Here is a 15,424-nt window from a genome sequence, read left to right as displayed (position 1 = left end):
TGGGAAACGGAGCCAGCTGCTGATCCTCACGGTCGACACCTCCCATACCTCTGTTGTAATTAAGCACAATCTGTGGTTTGAGGACTGGCTGGTTGTCTTTTCTTTGTTTTCCTGTGTCTGTCAGGTTTGTTGCATCATGGGAGGTTGAGAGCAAGTTTACAGGCTTCTTTTTCCTGCCATGTCACAGCCATCAGTCCACGGGAAAAGAGGCTGCGACACTCGCCCTTTTGAAGCTTGATTTCTTTCAACTCCTGTGGCATGTTCTTTCGATGAACCCGAACTGTCCCGACAGCGTTAGACCCCGCTTCCTTGATGTGAAGGAAGAGTAGCGGGGACAAGTATCAGTTGTCTGTATAGATGGTGTGACCATTTCCGAGACGGTCTCCCACAAGGTCGATCACAACAGCCTCGCTGCATAACATTCCAGCTGTTGCCGGAGTCTTCTCACCTTCGCCTGTGTAAATAGAAAAAGTTCAGGCAGTATCCACTCGACGACTCACACAGCTTGTAAAATTTGATCCCAAGCGCGCGCGCTTCGACGGATCGAATTAAATGTAGTACAGAGGACCACGGAACTTCATGAGGCTTTTGTCTACTGCCAGTCCCTCTCCTGGAAAATACGACTTGCCAAACACCTTCAAAACATAGTCCAGGACTGGACGCAGCTTTCGAAGTTTGTCGTCATCAACTGGCAGGCTGTTGTCGCACAGGTGAAGGTATCGTGAGAGCGCCCAAAACCGCTGTCTGGGCATCACGGAGGCGAAGAAGGGTGTGCTAATGACGCTTCTCTGAGGCCAGTAGGCTTTAATGCTGCTTTTTTCACTTGGCTCATGAGAATACAAAGAGCAAAGTACGCCTTCATCTCACCTGGAGTTGTTGGAAACTACGAAGGGTCCGGAGAGGAGGCCTGCTTCTCAAGTGCGCAGGCATTCGTATGACGTGCCAGCATCTGCCAAAAGTCTTTGCCTAACAACGCATTGAACATTTACAGGGCTGTAGGACTGTCCCTTACAGCTATCTGAATAGTTCTCTTTACACCTGGTGTTCCGGCGAAAGGGATCTTTGCAACTTTGTCGGCACTGTCGTCGTCTTCCCATTGCCAGGCGTCGAGTCTTGGAGCTTTTGATGGTGGTGGCGCGACGGGCTCCGAAGAATTAAGTGGTTCTTCTGAGTCCGAAGCCTCAGCATCGTTGTCACTGTCCGAATTACTGCTTTCGATGTCCATAATGAATTCTGGGTTGTCGCAGTCATCATCCTCATCACTGTCAAACACAACATCAAGAATTTCCTCACTCGTAAGACACCTCCTCTTCCGCGACGCCATGTTTTCATACACAAAAAAAGAACCGCAAACTTCTTCCTTTTCACTTCTAAATATTCACAAAATAATCACGCATGTGGCACCATCTGGTGTCAAAAGTACTAATCAAAATACCTACAGCCTGTAAAGTGTCGCCATCTGTCATTATATTTTGGAAACAAATTGTTTTGCGGAGGACGGCGATTCGCCGTTTTATTGCACTTTGGCCCTTTCTCTTGCGGACGGCGAATCGCCGTCTTTGGAAGCGAATAGTTTAATGTCCTTAGGGTGCAAAACACGAACACATTTCCTCCACAATCCTACTCTTGCACCGTTCGATGGAACTCCCCCCACCTGCCACATTTCCTGGTTAAAGGAGAGTGTACAGTGGACCCTCGGTAATTTGAACCTTATGGGGACCAAAGCTTTGTTTGAATAATGCAAAGTTTGAATTACCGGGAGTTTTCTTCCTAAAAACACATAGGACGGGACCTACATGTTAGTTTGAATTATCCGTGAGTTTGAATTAACGAGATTCCACTGTACTGGGATTCCAAGCTGCATAAATTATGATGTATTACGCGTAATGGGATTGCTGTATTTTTTTTTTTTTTTTTTGGCTACCATCTTAAATTTTGGTTTGATCCTTGTGTGCATGCGCTCAACTGTAGTACTCTCCCACTCCCGGTACTCTCGCCTCTAGTCCCCAACAAGACGGCAATGGTAGGCTTCCAGTTATCCCTTCTTCGGTGCGAGCTCCCTACCTTGGACAGCACTTGTGCGTCTCGTGGGCGAGCATGCATGTGCAGCCAAAGCACAATGGATGGCAACGAGCGCACGCTGGAGGCCGAGCATTCGAAAGAGGCTCTTCGCCATTCTTGTCTTGCGAGCGACCGTTGAAAGCACCGTAGGCATTGTCTAAGCGTTCTGAGGTCTCCTCCCGTAGCCGTGCTCTCAGGTACCATCCCAAGCAGCACGTATTTTGGCCAAGCATTGGCCAATGGCCGGTGATGGTCTTTTGGCCAATGGCCAAAGAGTGGCCATTCGTCAGCCAACGGTTGGCCGACGGCTGATGGCCAGAGAAGGGCCAGTCGTTGGCCATTGGCTGGCCACTTTCTGGCCACTGGTCAAAGGATCATGGCCAGCCATTGGCCAATGATCGGCCAAATCTGTGCTGCTTGGAGTCTGTCCTCCCCTCACAGTCGACGTCCCCTCCCTCAGGTCCCTGTGGTGGCCCCGCCCCCAAGGGGCTCCCGCCTCGCGGTGGGTGCGTCCAGCCCGACCAAGCCGCCCCTGCTCAAGACCAAGAATGTGTCCGGACTGGTGACGCACAGTGCGCCCCCCAGCGGGGGCCCCAGCCCGGAGGGGTCCCGGGAGGCCGACTCGGACGACGAGGCTGGGCAACGGGTGGCAGTGTCCGCTGCCTCGGCCGCGTCCCGTCGGGCCTACCGCCCAGAGCGGCGCCACCACACGGCGGACTCGTTCGAGCACCTGAAGAACCGGCGGGACCCCTCGATCCACAAGCGCCTCTCGTGGAACCTGGGCCAGCAGCAGCAGCAGCAGTCGGCGGAGGCGCCGCTGCGGGACCGCCGGGTCTCCAAGTGCCTGAGCAGCGAGTCGGTGTACAGCTCGAGCGGCGTGAGCAGCACGGGCTCGCTGCTGCTCAGCAGCGTGGGCAGCAGCGAAGAGGAGGGCCGCCGCACCCTGCTGCTCGGCAGGGAGGCCGTGCACTTGGACGTCAGCGAGGTCAGGGATGGCATCTCGTCCGTGCAGATCGTGGCGGCGGACGGCGGGCGGGCCCCGGGCAAGCCCTCTCGGGCCGACCTACAGAGGATGAAGGAGTTTCTCCTCACCAGCTGCTCCGTCGAGGCCTCGTGAGTTCCTTTGAGCTCTTGTTAATGCTCTGTTAAGGAGCTCGTACCTGTCCGTCGTTCTCCTTTTTGAGATTTGCTTTCATTTTATGGTGACGGCTGTTAGGGGCCGGACATACGGACATGGCTAGCCCTTAAAGGGCAACTCTGGCCAAAACTCGAAATGAAATAAATTACTGGTATCGCTGTAGTGACACAAAATACGACCCCAGCCAAAATATTACGTCCGAGGGACACCGCATTCTCAACTAATGACGTTAATAAAAATGCAACCCGCCGCGAGCCGCTGCTCCTTAACGGGCGGCCAGCGGGTTGCCGATCGCTAAAGCAACATCGGGCCATGACGTCCCCATCGTTCTCTTTTTTTTTTTCCTCCGGTCCGGGCGTTGCGCGGAGTGCACTTCTCTGAGGCGCTACCACTGCTACTTCGGCTTGTGATTGGCGTATTTAGCCGTTGCTTTTATCTGTAACCCGTGTAGCTTCGGTATAGCCTTTTGTTTATTTGCTTGTGAGGACTCCAAGACTCGTTTTAGCGAGCAACTCGGTGCGCCCAAGACTGCTCAGCTGTCTTTCGAAAGATGCCGAGTACAACTGTAGCGCTGTGGGCTGCTCACACAACCCGCTGCGCATCCCGGATGTGCTTTTTCACAAGTTTCCAACGGACCGGAAATTGGAGAAGGTCTGGGTGAACGCTGTTCAACGAGTGGACTTTGGACTTCGGTTTTTACCCGCCCGAGGAAAAAAGAACGAAAAAACAGACGTGTACAGCCCAGCTCACGTGTGTTCGGGTGCCGTGGGGCCCGCGCCAGAGAGCCTCAAAGCTCCGTGTCTGGAACTGACCCGCAGCGGGAAAGCGAGGGCCCCCAGTTCTGTACGTCAGGCAGCGCGGCGTAGAGCAACGCCGCTCTGCCTGCTTGCTAGGCCTAAATTGCCGATGACAATTTAGGCCTAGCGACGAGTACGGAAAACCGTACGCACGGCGACAGACGCCGAGTACGGCACTGAACGAGTTCACTCGTTTTCCAGTCGCTAGCTTCTGGGTATACAAGCGAAGAGTACGGCATAGCGCACGCACGGCGGCGGCCACCGATACGGCACCGAAGGAGTTCACGGGTTTTCCAGTTGCTAGCTTTTGGGTATACGCACTAACTCTTGCTACATATGCTGGATAACTACCACGTATACAGAATTAAAATAAAGTCAGCTTACCTCCTATCTTTAGACGGCTAGCGCAATAAAGTTAAGAGCCGTTCAGCCTGCGTACTCGTTGCACGAGAACGATCCTGATGTCACGTTCACATTGCGGCTGATTTCCAGTGTTGCCGGGGCCTCGAGCGGCTAGTTTCGGTTTTGCTGGTCACGCCCCAAGCAAAGCTTTGAGGTGTCATATCTTTAAAACTATGCACAATAACGAGAAAAAAATTGCACCTTGCAATTCAGGGACGCTGACTGCACTAAAACTGTCGTAATCCCAAAATCGAAAGTATGGACCGGAGTTGCCCTTTAAGGAGGAGCTTTGCCCCTAAAAGTAGAACAAAGAAAAACGCCTTCAAATTCCTTTACCTTTCCTTTAGCATCAATGGACCGCAAATAATTTATAAAAAAAATAACTATGCAGTGTAAACAAATGAAACTTTCTGGGAATACTCTCTAGATGTTGGCAGATTTAAATACCTATAGCATTTTTCAAGATCAACTTCTTTTACAGAAATTTATTTTTTCCTTGGTGGTGTCCCCCCTTATCACAGGATTGCTATTTTTTTCTTGAACATAATTGATAGTTTTTGTGGGCATCGGTAGTATCTATAGGCAGGAGCCAACTATCGATAGTTGACTATGGTAGTGCTATTGATACTCCACTATCGATAGTTCTGAAACAGCTATCCATAGTATTGATAGTCAATTTATTGATGGTTTTGGATGGTTACTGGGCAGGCTTGATGATGCACTAGCCTTCAGAGGTACTCAGGTTTTTGCAATCGCCCACTCTTTTTGCCTTATCTTCCTGCGATGCAAATTATACGACAACCGCCATCAGTGGTGTCATCTGGTACATAATTAACTTGCAACTTGAAGTGTCGAATCCATAACTAGACTGCCTCATTGTTACTGCCTGCATGCCAGCGACTAACTTTCAGGCATTTTAAATTAACGAAATTTGCAGTTACAGTATAGACCACTTACAACGTAACCGCTTATAGTGCAGGACCAGGTATAACGCGGCTTTTTTAAACCACCGGTTCACCTCCCATAGAACTCCATGTAATTACATACCGCTTAAAATGCAGGAGCGCGAAGGGAAATACCGGTTATAGTGCGGTTTCTGGAACAGCCCGCCAACCGCGCCGACCGACCGGCGCAGCGAGCACGCTTCCCTGTGCGACACTAGATAACGGCGCTAGCCGCAAGCGGCACTCGCGGGGCAAGGAGGTTGCTCGAAGAAGCGGGGAGGAGCAAAGAGAGGCTTCGGTCGCCATAGCGACGGAGGGACGCACGCATGTGTCATTCACGTGCGTGTGTCCCTCCGCTGCGTTGGAAACAACCGCAACGACAGACCAATTGCAGGTCGAAGAGACGTGTTTGCGCGCGTTGCATGCCGGTCGCATTCCGGCTTCTTCTATCCGCAAACATGGCGTCGGTTGTGATCATGGAGAATGGAAGGGTAGGAGAGGGCATGACGTCAGTTGTGTAGCCTCCACAAGCCATGGTCCCTTGAAGCCTCGCCTCTTTCTCATTTTCTTCCCTACTCTCCTCACTTATCAGCCCAACATGATCACATCATGTTACCGTAGCTAGCCTTCGTCTAGCCTTCGATCTGATAAAACCTACCGGATGGAGCGCGCGTAAGCCTGCAAAGAATCCTCCTACAATCAACCATCCATCTCACACGTGACATGTCACGCGCACCAATCGCCAGAGAGATCTGCGGTCACGCTGGGCACAATATCATTCAAACTTTTTATGAGTAGGCTTCACCAATATTGCAACGTGCCCCCTCCTAGTACTTCTAACCTCCTTGGTTGTGATCGTCGTCGTAGACGGCGTGGCGGAAGCTCATCGTTCCGCGTAGAAGCGCTATCCTTGACTGAATTTTCGTTGTGTGTCACTATGATAACCCAGCACGTACTAGAAGGGAAGATCCACCTACTCGTCCGGCGATGTTGTGGCGGCACTCTCAAGACGGCAGAAACGCCCGTGTCGTCGTGTTTGTTTACTTCGACTACAGTAGTGCTTTCTAACCCTTTGTGTTTTCGAACATCGCCCGGATATCTTATTTGGAGCATTTCATGCCTGCACTCAAGTTGAAGGTATTACTGGCATGTACCGTATAAAGGATGCAAATTTTCACGCATTTCATCACCGGAGAAAAGTGATTAGGGTTAGCAAACCTGAACGCTCGCAACGTCCATCCGCAACCCGCGACGCCGTTAAAAGGCTGCGCCAGGCAAAAGTCACTCATTTTTTTCAAAATGTGTGACACACTTGAGAGAGAAGTGTACTAGCCTGGTGAAGTAAAGACTTTCCTCAAACTAAGCTTTATTTTTTGTCTAATATAAAAGAAATTGTTTTACAAAGGTAAGTTGTCTCATGGCATGTATTTTGGCCAGAAAAATTTGTTTTGGTTATAGCGCGGTACCGCTTATAGTGCGGATTTTCGCGACTCCCGCAACATACGTTGTATGCCGTCTACACTGTACCTCTTTTTCTTATTTATTTTTTTTGGGGGGGGCAGGGAGGGGGTGGTTTGATGTTGAAGTTGGGTTGACTGTCAAATTTATTTTAATACTTTGAGTTCACGAGGGAATTGAGCCCTATGCATAACTGCAGGGAATCGGTATTTTTTGGTTGTTTCAGGAATTTTGTGGTCTGATAAAAGCAAGTTGTAATCGTTTATTCGATTTACATTAGAAAATATTCCTATTAGCATACTCCTATCAAATTTACCGCACTTATTTTCTCCGTATTGCATTCAACTCGAAACAGAATCACAAATATTTCGTGGTTACCTTCTGTTCGATTTGCATCGCATTCCAATTGTGTAAAACCAGTTAATAATCTCAGTTTGGATGCTCCCCTGCCCGTACTAAACACCGTTTTGTCAACATTCTCGATCACTGCAGGGAAGTCTGACAGTGAGCCCCATGGACTACACATGCACAGCAGAGCCATTGCCCGCCTGTAGGCGACACGGTGTGCAGCCTTGCTTTCTGCAGAGGACTACACCCGTTTTGGGACAAGGGAGGGAGGTCACGCCAGTTGCACATATCTGCCGCATCCTCGAAGACAGACACTGACCACAGCATCCACTCTTTCACCGAGGGGCAGCGTACGGCGGAGAGCCTCCAGAGTCCCTGACGACTCCTTGACCTCACTGGCCTCAAGGCCTTGTCTGTAAGGCCTCGTGTGTAAGGGCCTCGTTTGTAAGGCATCATCTGTAAGGCCTAATTCGTAAGGCCTCGTTTGTAAGGCATTGTTTGTGGGGTCTGACTTATAAGGCCTTGTGGGTAAGGCCTTGTCTGTAAAGTTTCGTCTGTGCCGTTCTGGCGTGCACGGTCCTGCACCGTCGGCGCAGGACGCTCCCAGCCACGGGGTTCATGTGCGGGTTCGGTCTTGCAGGTCTCTCCCATCTATGCACGCCGTGCACGACCACACGCTTTGCACGGTAAAGTCTCGCCCGCGGTGAGTGGTTCCGCCAAATGGACAAGCGACTGGGCCCCCAAGGCGTTGGGTAGCACCGATTACCGTGGGCAAGGGCATCGTTTCTCTTGTACCGGCAGCCTAGGGAAAGTTTAGCGTTGCGCGGTAGTTTTTGTTCCACACATTTTTAGGCAGTTGACGTGCGACTCGTTGTCGGGATCTGGACATGGTAGCGGTCCGATTGGTGCTATATTTTTTTCATTCTGAACTGCCATTACAGTGACACGGGGTTTGTTAGCTCCAGTGTTTTCAAAATTGCAGCCCCAAAATATATCTTATTTTGCGGCCGTTTTTAAGCCGTGGTGCACTTTAAAGAATTCCAGTTCGAGCGGACACGCGTTAAAGGGGTTTAAGATGGTTGTTCTCGCACCGCGCGTAGATCAAGTGAGATGTATTTTTGCCCGCGGGAACGGCGTCTCGCATTCCTGTGATGCACTTTATAGATTCGGCACTCCTCGTGCAACCTGTACATGCTCCACTTTGTACTTGTGGGTGCTCTCCCCTTTGTCCGCACCTCAACATACTATGCAGTCAACCAAGGCGAGATTGGCCTTGTGTGGGCGAGGTATTCCAGCGATGTACAGACTACGTCTACATTTGCCCTTTCGGTTTTGTTTCTATTAATTTACGTGCAGGAGAGACATGCAGCAGTTGTAGTGCCAAACCAGTTAAAAAGGCTATGCATTGGGACGTTGTTAAACTCGGCATTGGTGCTTACGATCCTTTCACATCTTACTTCGACATTCGAACTTCCCCCGCGTTATTTTTTTGTGACCGAACCATCGGGCTCCGACATTACGGACACGCTTTAGGTCGGAGAACGATTCTTTCTCGCCACTTGGCACGGAGAAACTTTTACAGGCTGTGATACAGATTAGTTGTGACTGCACTGACAATAGCGGCAATGGCAGGCAAAAGCGATGATGGCGCGCAGTCTTTTTGTATAGGTGCCATCGTCGGTTTCACCCTGCGAAGCATAGTGGCGTTTTGTAGTTGTGTCAACTTTTAGAATTAACGTCCTCGGCAGTTGCTCGTCAACTTGTTATAATGAACAAAGGTTCTTAAAGCACTTGACCGTGTACAAATTAGAAAGACTTTTGCCCTCCCCGTAAATGGCCATTTTCGGCGAGCCAGTTCCTTCGGCGGGCTTCACTGTGCGATGTCTGCATTCCGGAGGCAATCGGATTGAGCCTGGATTTTTTTAGATACCTTCAGTGTTTGCACAGTCCAGTAGGGTTGCACTATTTCAGCCTCCGACGCGGCAATTCTTCCTCGCCGAGCTTGCGCGGTGCAAGACGCCTGGCTCGCAGAGTAGTCCGGACGGGGCTTCTTCGCCCCTGACGGTGCGGTCATCTCCGCGACGTCGACCTTAGGGTTGGCACTGGCAATATCTCGGCACGAAGCCATCGCTCGTATGGACCACGGTATTTTCAGTCTCGGCACGGTCCGCGGAGAAGATCGGCGTGCAGTTTTTAATCGTGCGGAGCGTTTCCCTCGACCGTGTTTGTCCCCTCTCGAATCAAAGTAGACGTTTGGTCTGGTTGTTTTAGGACCAGGAGCGTAACAAAGATCGTGAAAAGACGAGAAACATGCACTTCTTGCCTCTTGTCTTTTTTGTTTCTTGCATTTAGCTTGTCTTTTTTCTTTTTTTGCTGGTGCGTGACAGTTGTGTTTTGAGAATTCCCTTTGAGAATGTGTTGCACCACTGTATTTGTGTACCTATTTGAGCAGATGTCAGGAATATAGGATTAGGGTAGCTCAAGGGTGGCCAGGCTGACCCGGCCTAAAAGCCGCAAACAAAACGACGAAACTTCCAAGAGCTGTGGTGGGGGGGGGTACAACTCGAACTACTTTTATTCTATCAGAGTCAAAAGCAATACAACTGTATGTGGGGTAGCTCGTAGCACAAAACTACCAAACCACAACCTGTCTTTCAATTTAAAACTCGTTCCTTTTCTCTTTTTGAGTACGAGTTTGTGTGACCGGGAGGGAGGCGGGGGAGTGTGTGTGTGTGTGTGGTGGGGTTAGGGGAGGAAGCCGCGAGCCGCACTTTAACACGCGAAAAGCCGAATGTGGCTCGCGAGCCCCAGCTTGGCCACCCCTGGGGTAGCTGTTATGTCACATGAGGCTCGAAGGTGTTTGTCAGGTGTGTCCAAGATCATTGTCCAAACAGCGTGAAAAACCGAGGACGAAAAAAGAGCCAAGAGCGTGCAACGACCGACAACTAAAGCCTTGTTTGGAAAAACGTGCTACAAATGAAATTTTGTTTCGTAGAGGATCTCCATTATGTACGGGTGACTTAATTTGACATACTATGCAGACGGCCCGAAAATTTCTAACACCTCCGTGGTATATCGGGTGGCTGCCCACCCAGAATTCCAGAGATAATGTTCCAACATTGCGCTTGATCGTTTGAGCCAGCAAACCCGAGATTAAGACGTCAGAGGTTGAGCACCGGAAACTAGATGAAAGACATGACTCACTTGAAGTTCCAATCACTTTATTGTGATTTTTTTAATGGTTTTATTTTTCTCGAATTTGAAGGTTCCTTTTGGCTCGAACCCCAAGTTTATACGCACATTTTTTTGCTGTTTAAAGCGTATGCACCCTCGCACATTGTCGTTGGCTTGATGCCTCTTGTTCGACGTACCGAAGACAAGTTTCGCCCTTTTTCGGCTGGCTCAGTATGGTAGTACACGCCATTAAACAGATGCACGAGCAGGTCCTATGTTAGAAGTGGGCGTAGTGTTCAGCCAGCACCGACTGGCCCGTCGGGTAGTGACGACCCTCGATAGTGTCGGCCATGATTGTACCGTGTTCTCGTCAATGCCTTTGCTTTGCTGCCACTGTGTGTGCCACAGGGTGTGAAGGCACCTCGTGTGATGTGAGGGTTGCTGTTCCTGTCAAAGTTACTAGCCAAAGTACCCAGTGTGTATGAGAGGGCACCTGCCTCTCTAGGAAGATGCTTCTGATGGTGATGATGATGGAAGCAAACCATAGGCAGGGGTCAGATTCTAGTTTTAAAGGCATGTGAATCATTTTCTCATGCATGTACATACCTATAAATAAGAAAAGTTATATGTATACAGTTACATTGGAAGCTCAGGCAGATCCAACTGCCGCTTCTGTACAGCATAATTAGATATTTTATTTTCACGCACACATCATAATTTTTTTATCATAATTTATTGCAGTGAAACACAGAGTATGACGAGCGGCTCTCTACTGCAGACGGTGTTAGCGAAGAGGGCGTTTCCCGACGAATGTGCTAGCACACCTTCCTATCTGAACATTCACAGGAAAGTTGGTTCCCGCTGACTGTTAATGTGTAGGAAGCTCGGTTCGACTATTAGTACAAAAGCTAATAAACAATAAAACTGTTTCCCGTAAATTTCGTCTTTGTGCCGTCTGTTTTCTCCAAGACCGCAGCAGCAAGGCCACGCTTCCAGTCACGGTTATTGGGCGGACATCCAATGCACACAAAAACCGTTGGTACGATTATTAAACGGTGTACTGTACTCTTTTGCACGATAACTTGGCAAACCGTTGGAGGCTACGGCTCTTGTGACCCAATAAGAGCGTCGTAACGAGGCGCATGATACCGGGTCACAGGAGCGTGCGTATCGCTGCACTGGGAAACTGACCATCATCTGCCGGCACAGACCGTCCGTTGCAAAACCAATTAACTTCGGACGAACGTCCACCAACGCAGCATTGCCGTCTTTCAGAGTAGCGAGTTCTTCGGGAAGAAATCGCGAGATAACTGTACACCCAATTTACCCGCGAATCTGTGGCAGGTCTAGGGCAATGTTTTGAGTGGAAACGGTCAATGACACAGATGCAATCGCCAACAGTCACGGCTCTACAAGAATAAAAAAAAATGGGAGCAGATACGGATGTGGCGTGTCTTTTTTTGTTTTGGATATAATTAAAACTTACATTTGTCAATATTTGTTCCTTATATTTTATATTTTTTCAATAAAGATGGAATTGCGCCAGTTTCGTTGCTGCTAAGAGAAAAAAAAACCTAGGACTACTTTGTTGTGGACGGCGCCAATAAAGTGGCAGTAACGAGGCCTCAGTGGCCTCTACCATGGAATGTTATTACGCGACTTGCTCCGACGCTCTTAATGGGTCACGAAGGCCGTGGCCTCTGCAGTTCGCCGAGTTACCATGGACGGAAAAGGTAAATGGCAGAACATTCCTCTTCTACCTTCTGCCTCCTACTGCCCTGACTGCGCATGCACACCCGAGGTGCAGGAGATGCTAAAGAGATACCAAAGGTAGAACGCGCACGCTGGAGGGCGGTCCAACTGAAAGGTTTTTTTTGCCATCTTCATCCTCTCGGTGATATAGGGCGGTTCCACAAAACGTCTCTTCCCATCCAGCAGGCTGTATTCTGCCATGTTAATGAAGAGCATCGATTACTTTCGCCATTTATTTACACGCAGACACGTTGCTTTTGGGGTTGGAAAAAACGCCGGAAGACGTCGAGTGCCTCCATCGACGACGGGACTCTGCAAGTATGTTTGGGGACATATCGGGGTCACACAGGTCCAAGTTTATTCCAATTCGTTTCCATTCAGGCTCGCTCGGGCATGGAGCTGGGCGGAGATACTCAAAAAGTAGTCTGGAATACATGCACTGATATATGCGTATTTTAAGGCCAAAATACAGATACTGAGACACATTTTTTTTGTGTAATCTGATATTTCTAAAATGCTTCTGCAAAAGTGGCAAAAAAAATTTTTTTTAAATCTTGAAATACAGGTAGATACGGAAGTACTTTATTTTTTTTTTTTTCCTTCACCCGAGGAACAGGTGATTGTGGCAAATCAAAATCGCAGTCCTCGTGTTTTGGCGAGTGTTTGCGGTATACGCTCCGTGCGGGAACTATAGGGGGCGCTTTGAAAAACGCGTGTAGCGCCGCTAGCGGAGGGGCTGGCGTTCGACAGTGAGGCGCGCTCAGCAGCCTGCGGCGCCTTTTCGCGTGCAAAGCTGTGGCGCCGGAAGCGCGCACGGACGGAACTTCTGCTTTTTGAGCCGATAAGTTGAGGGTGACGTTGCAGAAGTGCTGGGACAGATTTAAGAAGGGCATTTAGCTGTTCTCCGCTTCTTATATATTGACTCCGAGTCGTTATTAGTGGTAATTTCTTTAGTTGCGGTCGAAAAAAGGGTTTCAGCAATTTTCCGAAAAGCAAGACGGCCGCTACCATAATTGTTCTCAGTGGGAAATTTGTTTCGCTCGTCGCTGTAAACGTAGGACTGCTGGGACGATGATATTTGAAGGCGAGTGAGATGTTCACTAAGTTTGTGCACTAAGTGGGCCACGTTTTATTAAGACAGCAGGTGTGAAAGTTATGGTCCTAACGAATAAAGGAATTAAGCTGTCAGGAATATCCAATATTGGATCCAAAATGTTGTGTTATAACCGGGCTGTGCGAAGTGCAGATTTGGACATACAGGTTCTTGGACATGACCGTAACTTGACACAACAGTTATAATACCAAAAATAGGTGGCTTAGGGAAACCAGGCAGAAATTTGGTTTGGGCAGCGTAACTGAATGGGAAACGGTTTTGACCGTGAAAGGGCTGTGAAGAGAATACCACTCATCGTGGGAGATGGACTTTACAGGTAGGAAGGGACTAGTGCACTGTACTTCCAATTGAAACAACTTTACGAAAGGTGGCTTCAAAGCTGAGAAAACCAAGTTGCAGGCCAACACACTGTTTGGCCTACAAAGGCTTTTGCGGTCAGCTGATGTGTATGTAGTAATCTGGTTGCGCAAGGTGCTGATTTTCGGCACACAGGTACTTGGACAACCGTAACTTGACAAAACACTTATTATACCTAAAAGAGGTAGCATAGTTGAACCAGGTGGAAATATTTTTGGGCGGCATAACTAAATGGGAACCGGTTTTGACCGTCAAAGGCTGTCAAGAGAATACCATTCACCATGGCCGGGAGGTGCACACTTCACAGGTAGGAAGGGACCAGTGGACGGTACTCCCAGTTCGAACAACTTTGCGATAGGTGGCTCTAAAGCGGAGAAAAAAAAATGCTGTCTAGAAGACTCGGGGTGTCTGCGTTTCCACATCCAAAAGGAGTCGGATCAAAAAAAGAAAGCACACCACATAAACTTCCATACTCAAACATCGATTGTCCATTGATTCCAAGTTTCATTGTAGTTTTCCTTAGATTCAAATTTGTCTCTTTTTGTACCATTCGAATCTTTCTTCATGAAGTACAGACTGCGTGCCATAATGGTCCGGAAGGAAATATCAACACGTATGATGGGGACGAAACTTCCTTGGAGGGCATTCCTTCAACGAAATTCACACTGCATACCCGCGAATGTGGGACGGCATTTTAGTTTGATCTGAGATATATAAGCGTTACTGGTATGAAAACAAACGCAGAGTGCAGGGCGGCAGTGTAGAATATGTCGGCCGTGCCGACACAGTGGCAGACATGATCGGGAGACCAAACTTCTCGCGTCGTACGGCACGGGTCCATCGTTGTCGCTGTCCCACAAAACATTGGCAAGGTGAAAAACTGTGAAACTTTGTCCCCACGAAATACGACGCATAACTATCGGAGCACTTAACGACGCAGCAGTTCATGCTGTCAAGCCAGCGCAACCGCACCGCTCAGACTTCAATGCGTACCAATATTCGCTGGGGCTCTCCACGACCACGTGGGTGACGTGGGGCTCTCACCCTCTCGCTGCCTACCTTCGGTAACGGCCGTGCGGCGGCGCGCCGGTCGCGCCGCACGGAGTGTATTTCGTTTCAGGTTTGCTCTCTGTAGAGGGGTCAAGTGGCGTGTATATGTTATTATAAAATATGGAACCTTACGCTCCAAAAAGGGGATTTCAGATAATTTTAGAAACCCAACAGTTCATTTTCGATTTCGTCAATAGATGCACCGTGTGATTGACCGTTCCCATTCAAAACATTCTGATACAAGTGAGTTACTTATGCATTTTTTCAAATGTATCTCTGTACAAAAATACAGATACCCCAAAGTATCTCTAAGATACTATTGCTATACTGCCCAGCCCTGCCCGAGTGGCATCCAAGAACTCGCGAGGACCAGGTTAAGCTTCCTCGTGTCGCCGACCATTCTGGCCAGTGGCATACACCGGGAAGGAGGGGCGGGGGTTGACAAGGTCGGTGCTTAGACCAGTGGTTCTCGAATGGGGGTCCGCAAAGCCCTGCCTCATGAGTCAAGCCCAGCAATAAAAGTTGTATTTTTTTCAGATTGAGAAGAAACGTTCATCGTCGATGTTGCGAAATCCTTGAAGATCTCCCGCTGCCTGCGGGAATCGAACCTGGGTCCACTGCGTGCAAAGCGATGTTACCACTGAGCTATACCACGTACCCACTGCACGCACTTTCTAGAGAAAAAAACAAAAACGATACATTTTTGTGTTACTCTACAGTACAAAGATAAAGTCACTGTGGTAGAAAAAAAAAAAAAGAATGGTGTGTGGGTATGTTTTTACAGCCTGAACTTAGTCTTCCTGAACTTAGTCTTCCTGAATGGGCAACT

At 49.1% G+C, this 15,424-nt stretch overlaps 1 protein-coding gene across 2 annotated transcripts in view; it reads left to right on the top strand.

The window, feature by feature from the left end:
- Nucleotides 1–11,260, top strand: part of LOC8035386 (pleckstrin homology domain-containing family G member 5) — a 432,434-nt gene extending 421,174 nt beyond the window's left edge. For both annotated transcript variants that reach the window (XM_042290955.1, XM_029985409.3), the window contains 2 exons: nucleotides 2,522–3,174; nucleotides 7,293–11,260. In XM_042290955.1, the coding sequence (XP_042146889.1) occupies nucleotides 2,522–3,174; nucleotides 7,293–7,302 (663 nt within the window). In that variant the 3' untranslated portion in view covers nucleotides 7,303–11,260. The remainder of the gene's footprint in view (nucleotides 1–2,521; nucleotides 3,175–7,292) is intronic.
- The last annotated feature ends 4,164 nt before the right edge of the window (nucleotides 11,261–15,424 follow it).

Source organism: Ixodes scapularis, unplaced genomic scaffold (genome assembly GCF_016920785.2).
Source record: "Ixodes scapularis isolate PalLabHiFi unplaced genomic scaffold, ASM1692078v2 PGA_scaffold1__304_contigs__length_218370807, whole genome shotgun sequence".
Classification (NCBI taxonomy): Eukaryota; Metazoa; Arthropoda; class Arachnida; order Ixodida; family Ixodidae; genus Ixodes; species Ixodes scapularis.
Note: the sequence above shows the minus strand (reverse complement) of the source record. Positions and strands in the feature narration are given on the sequence as shown.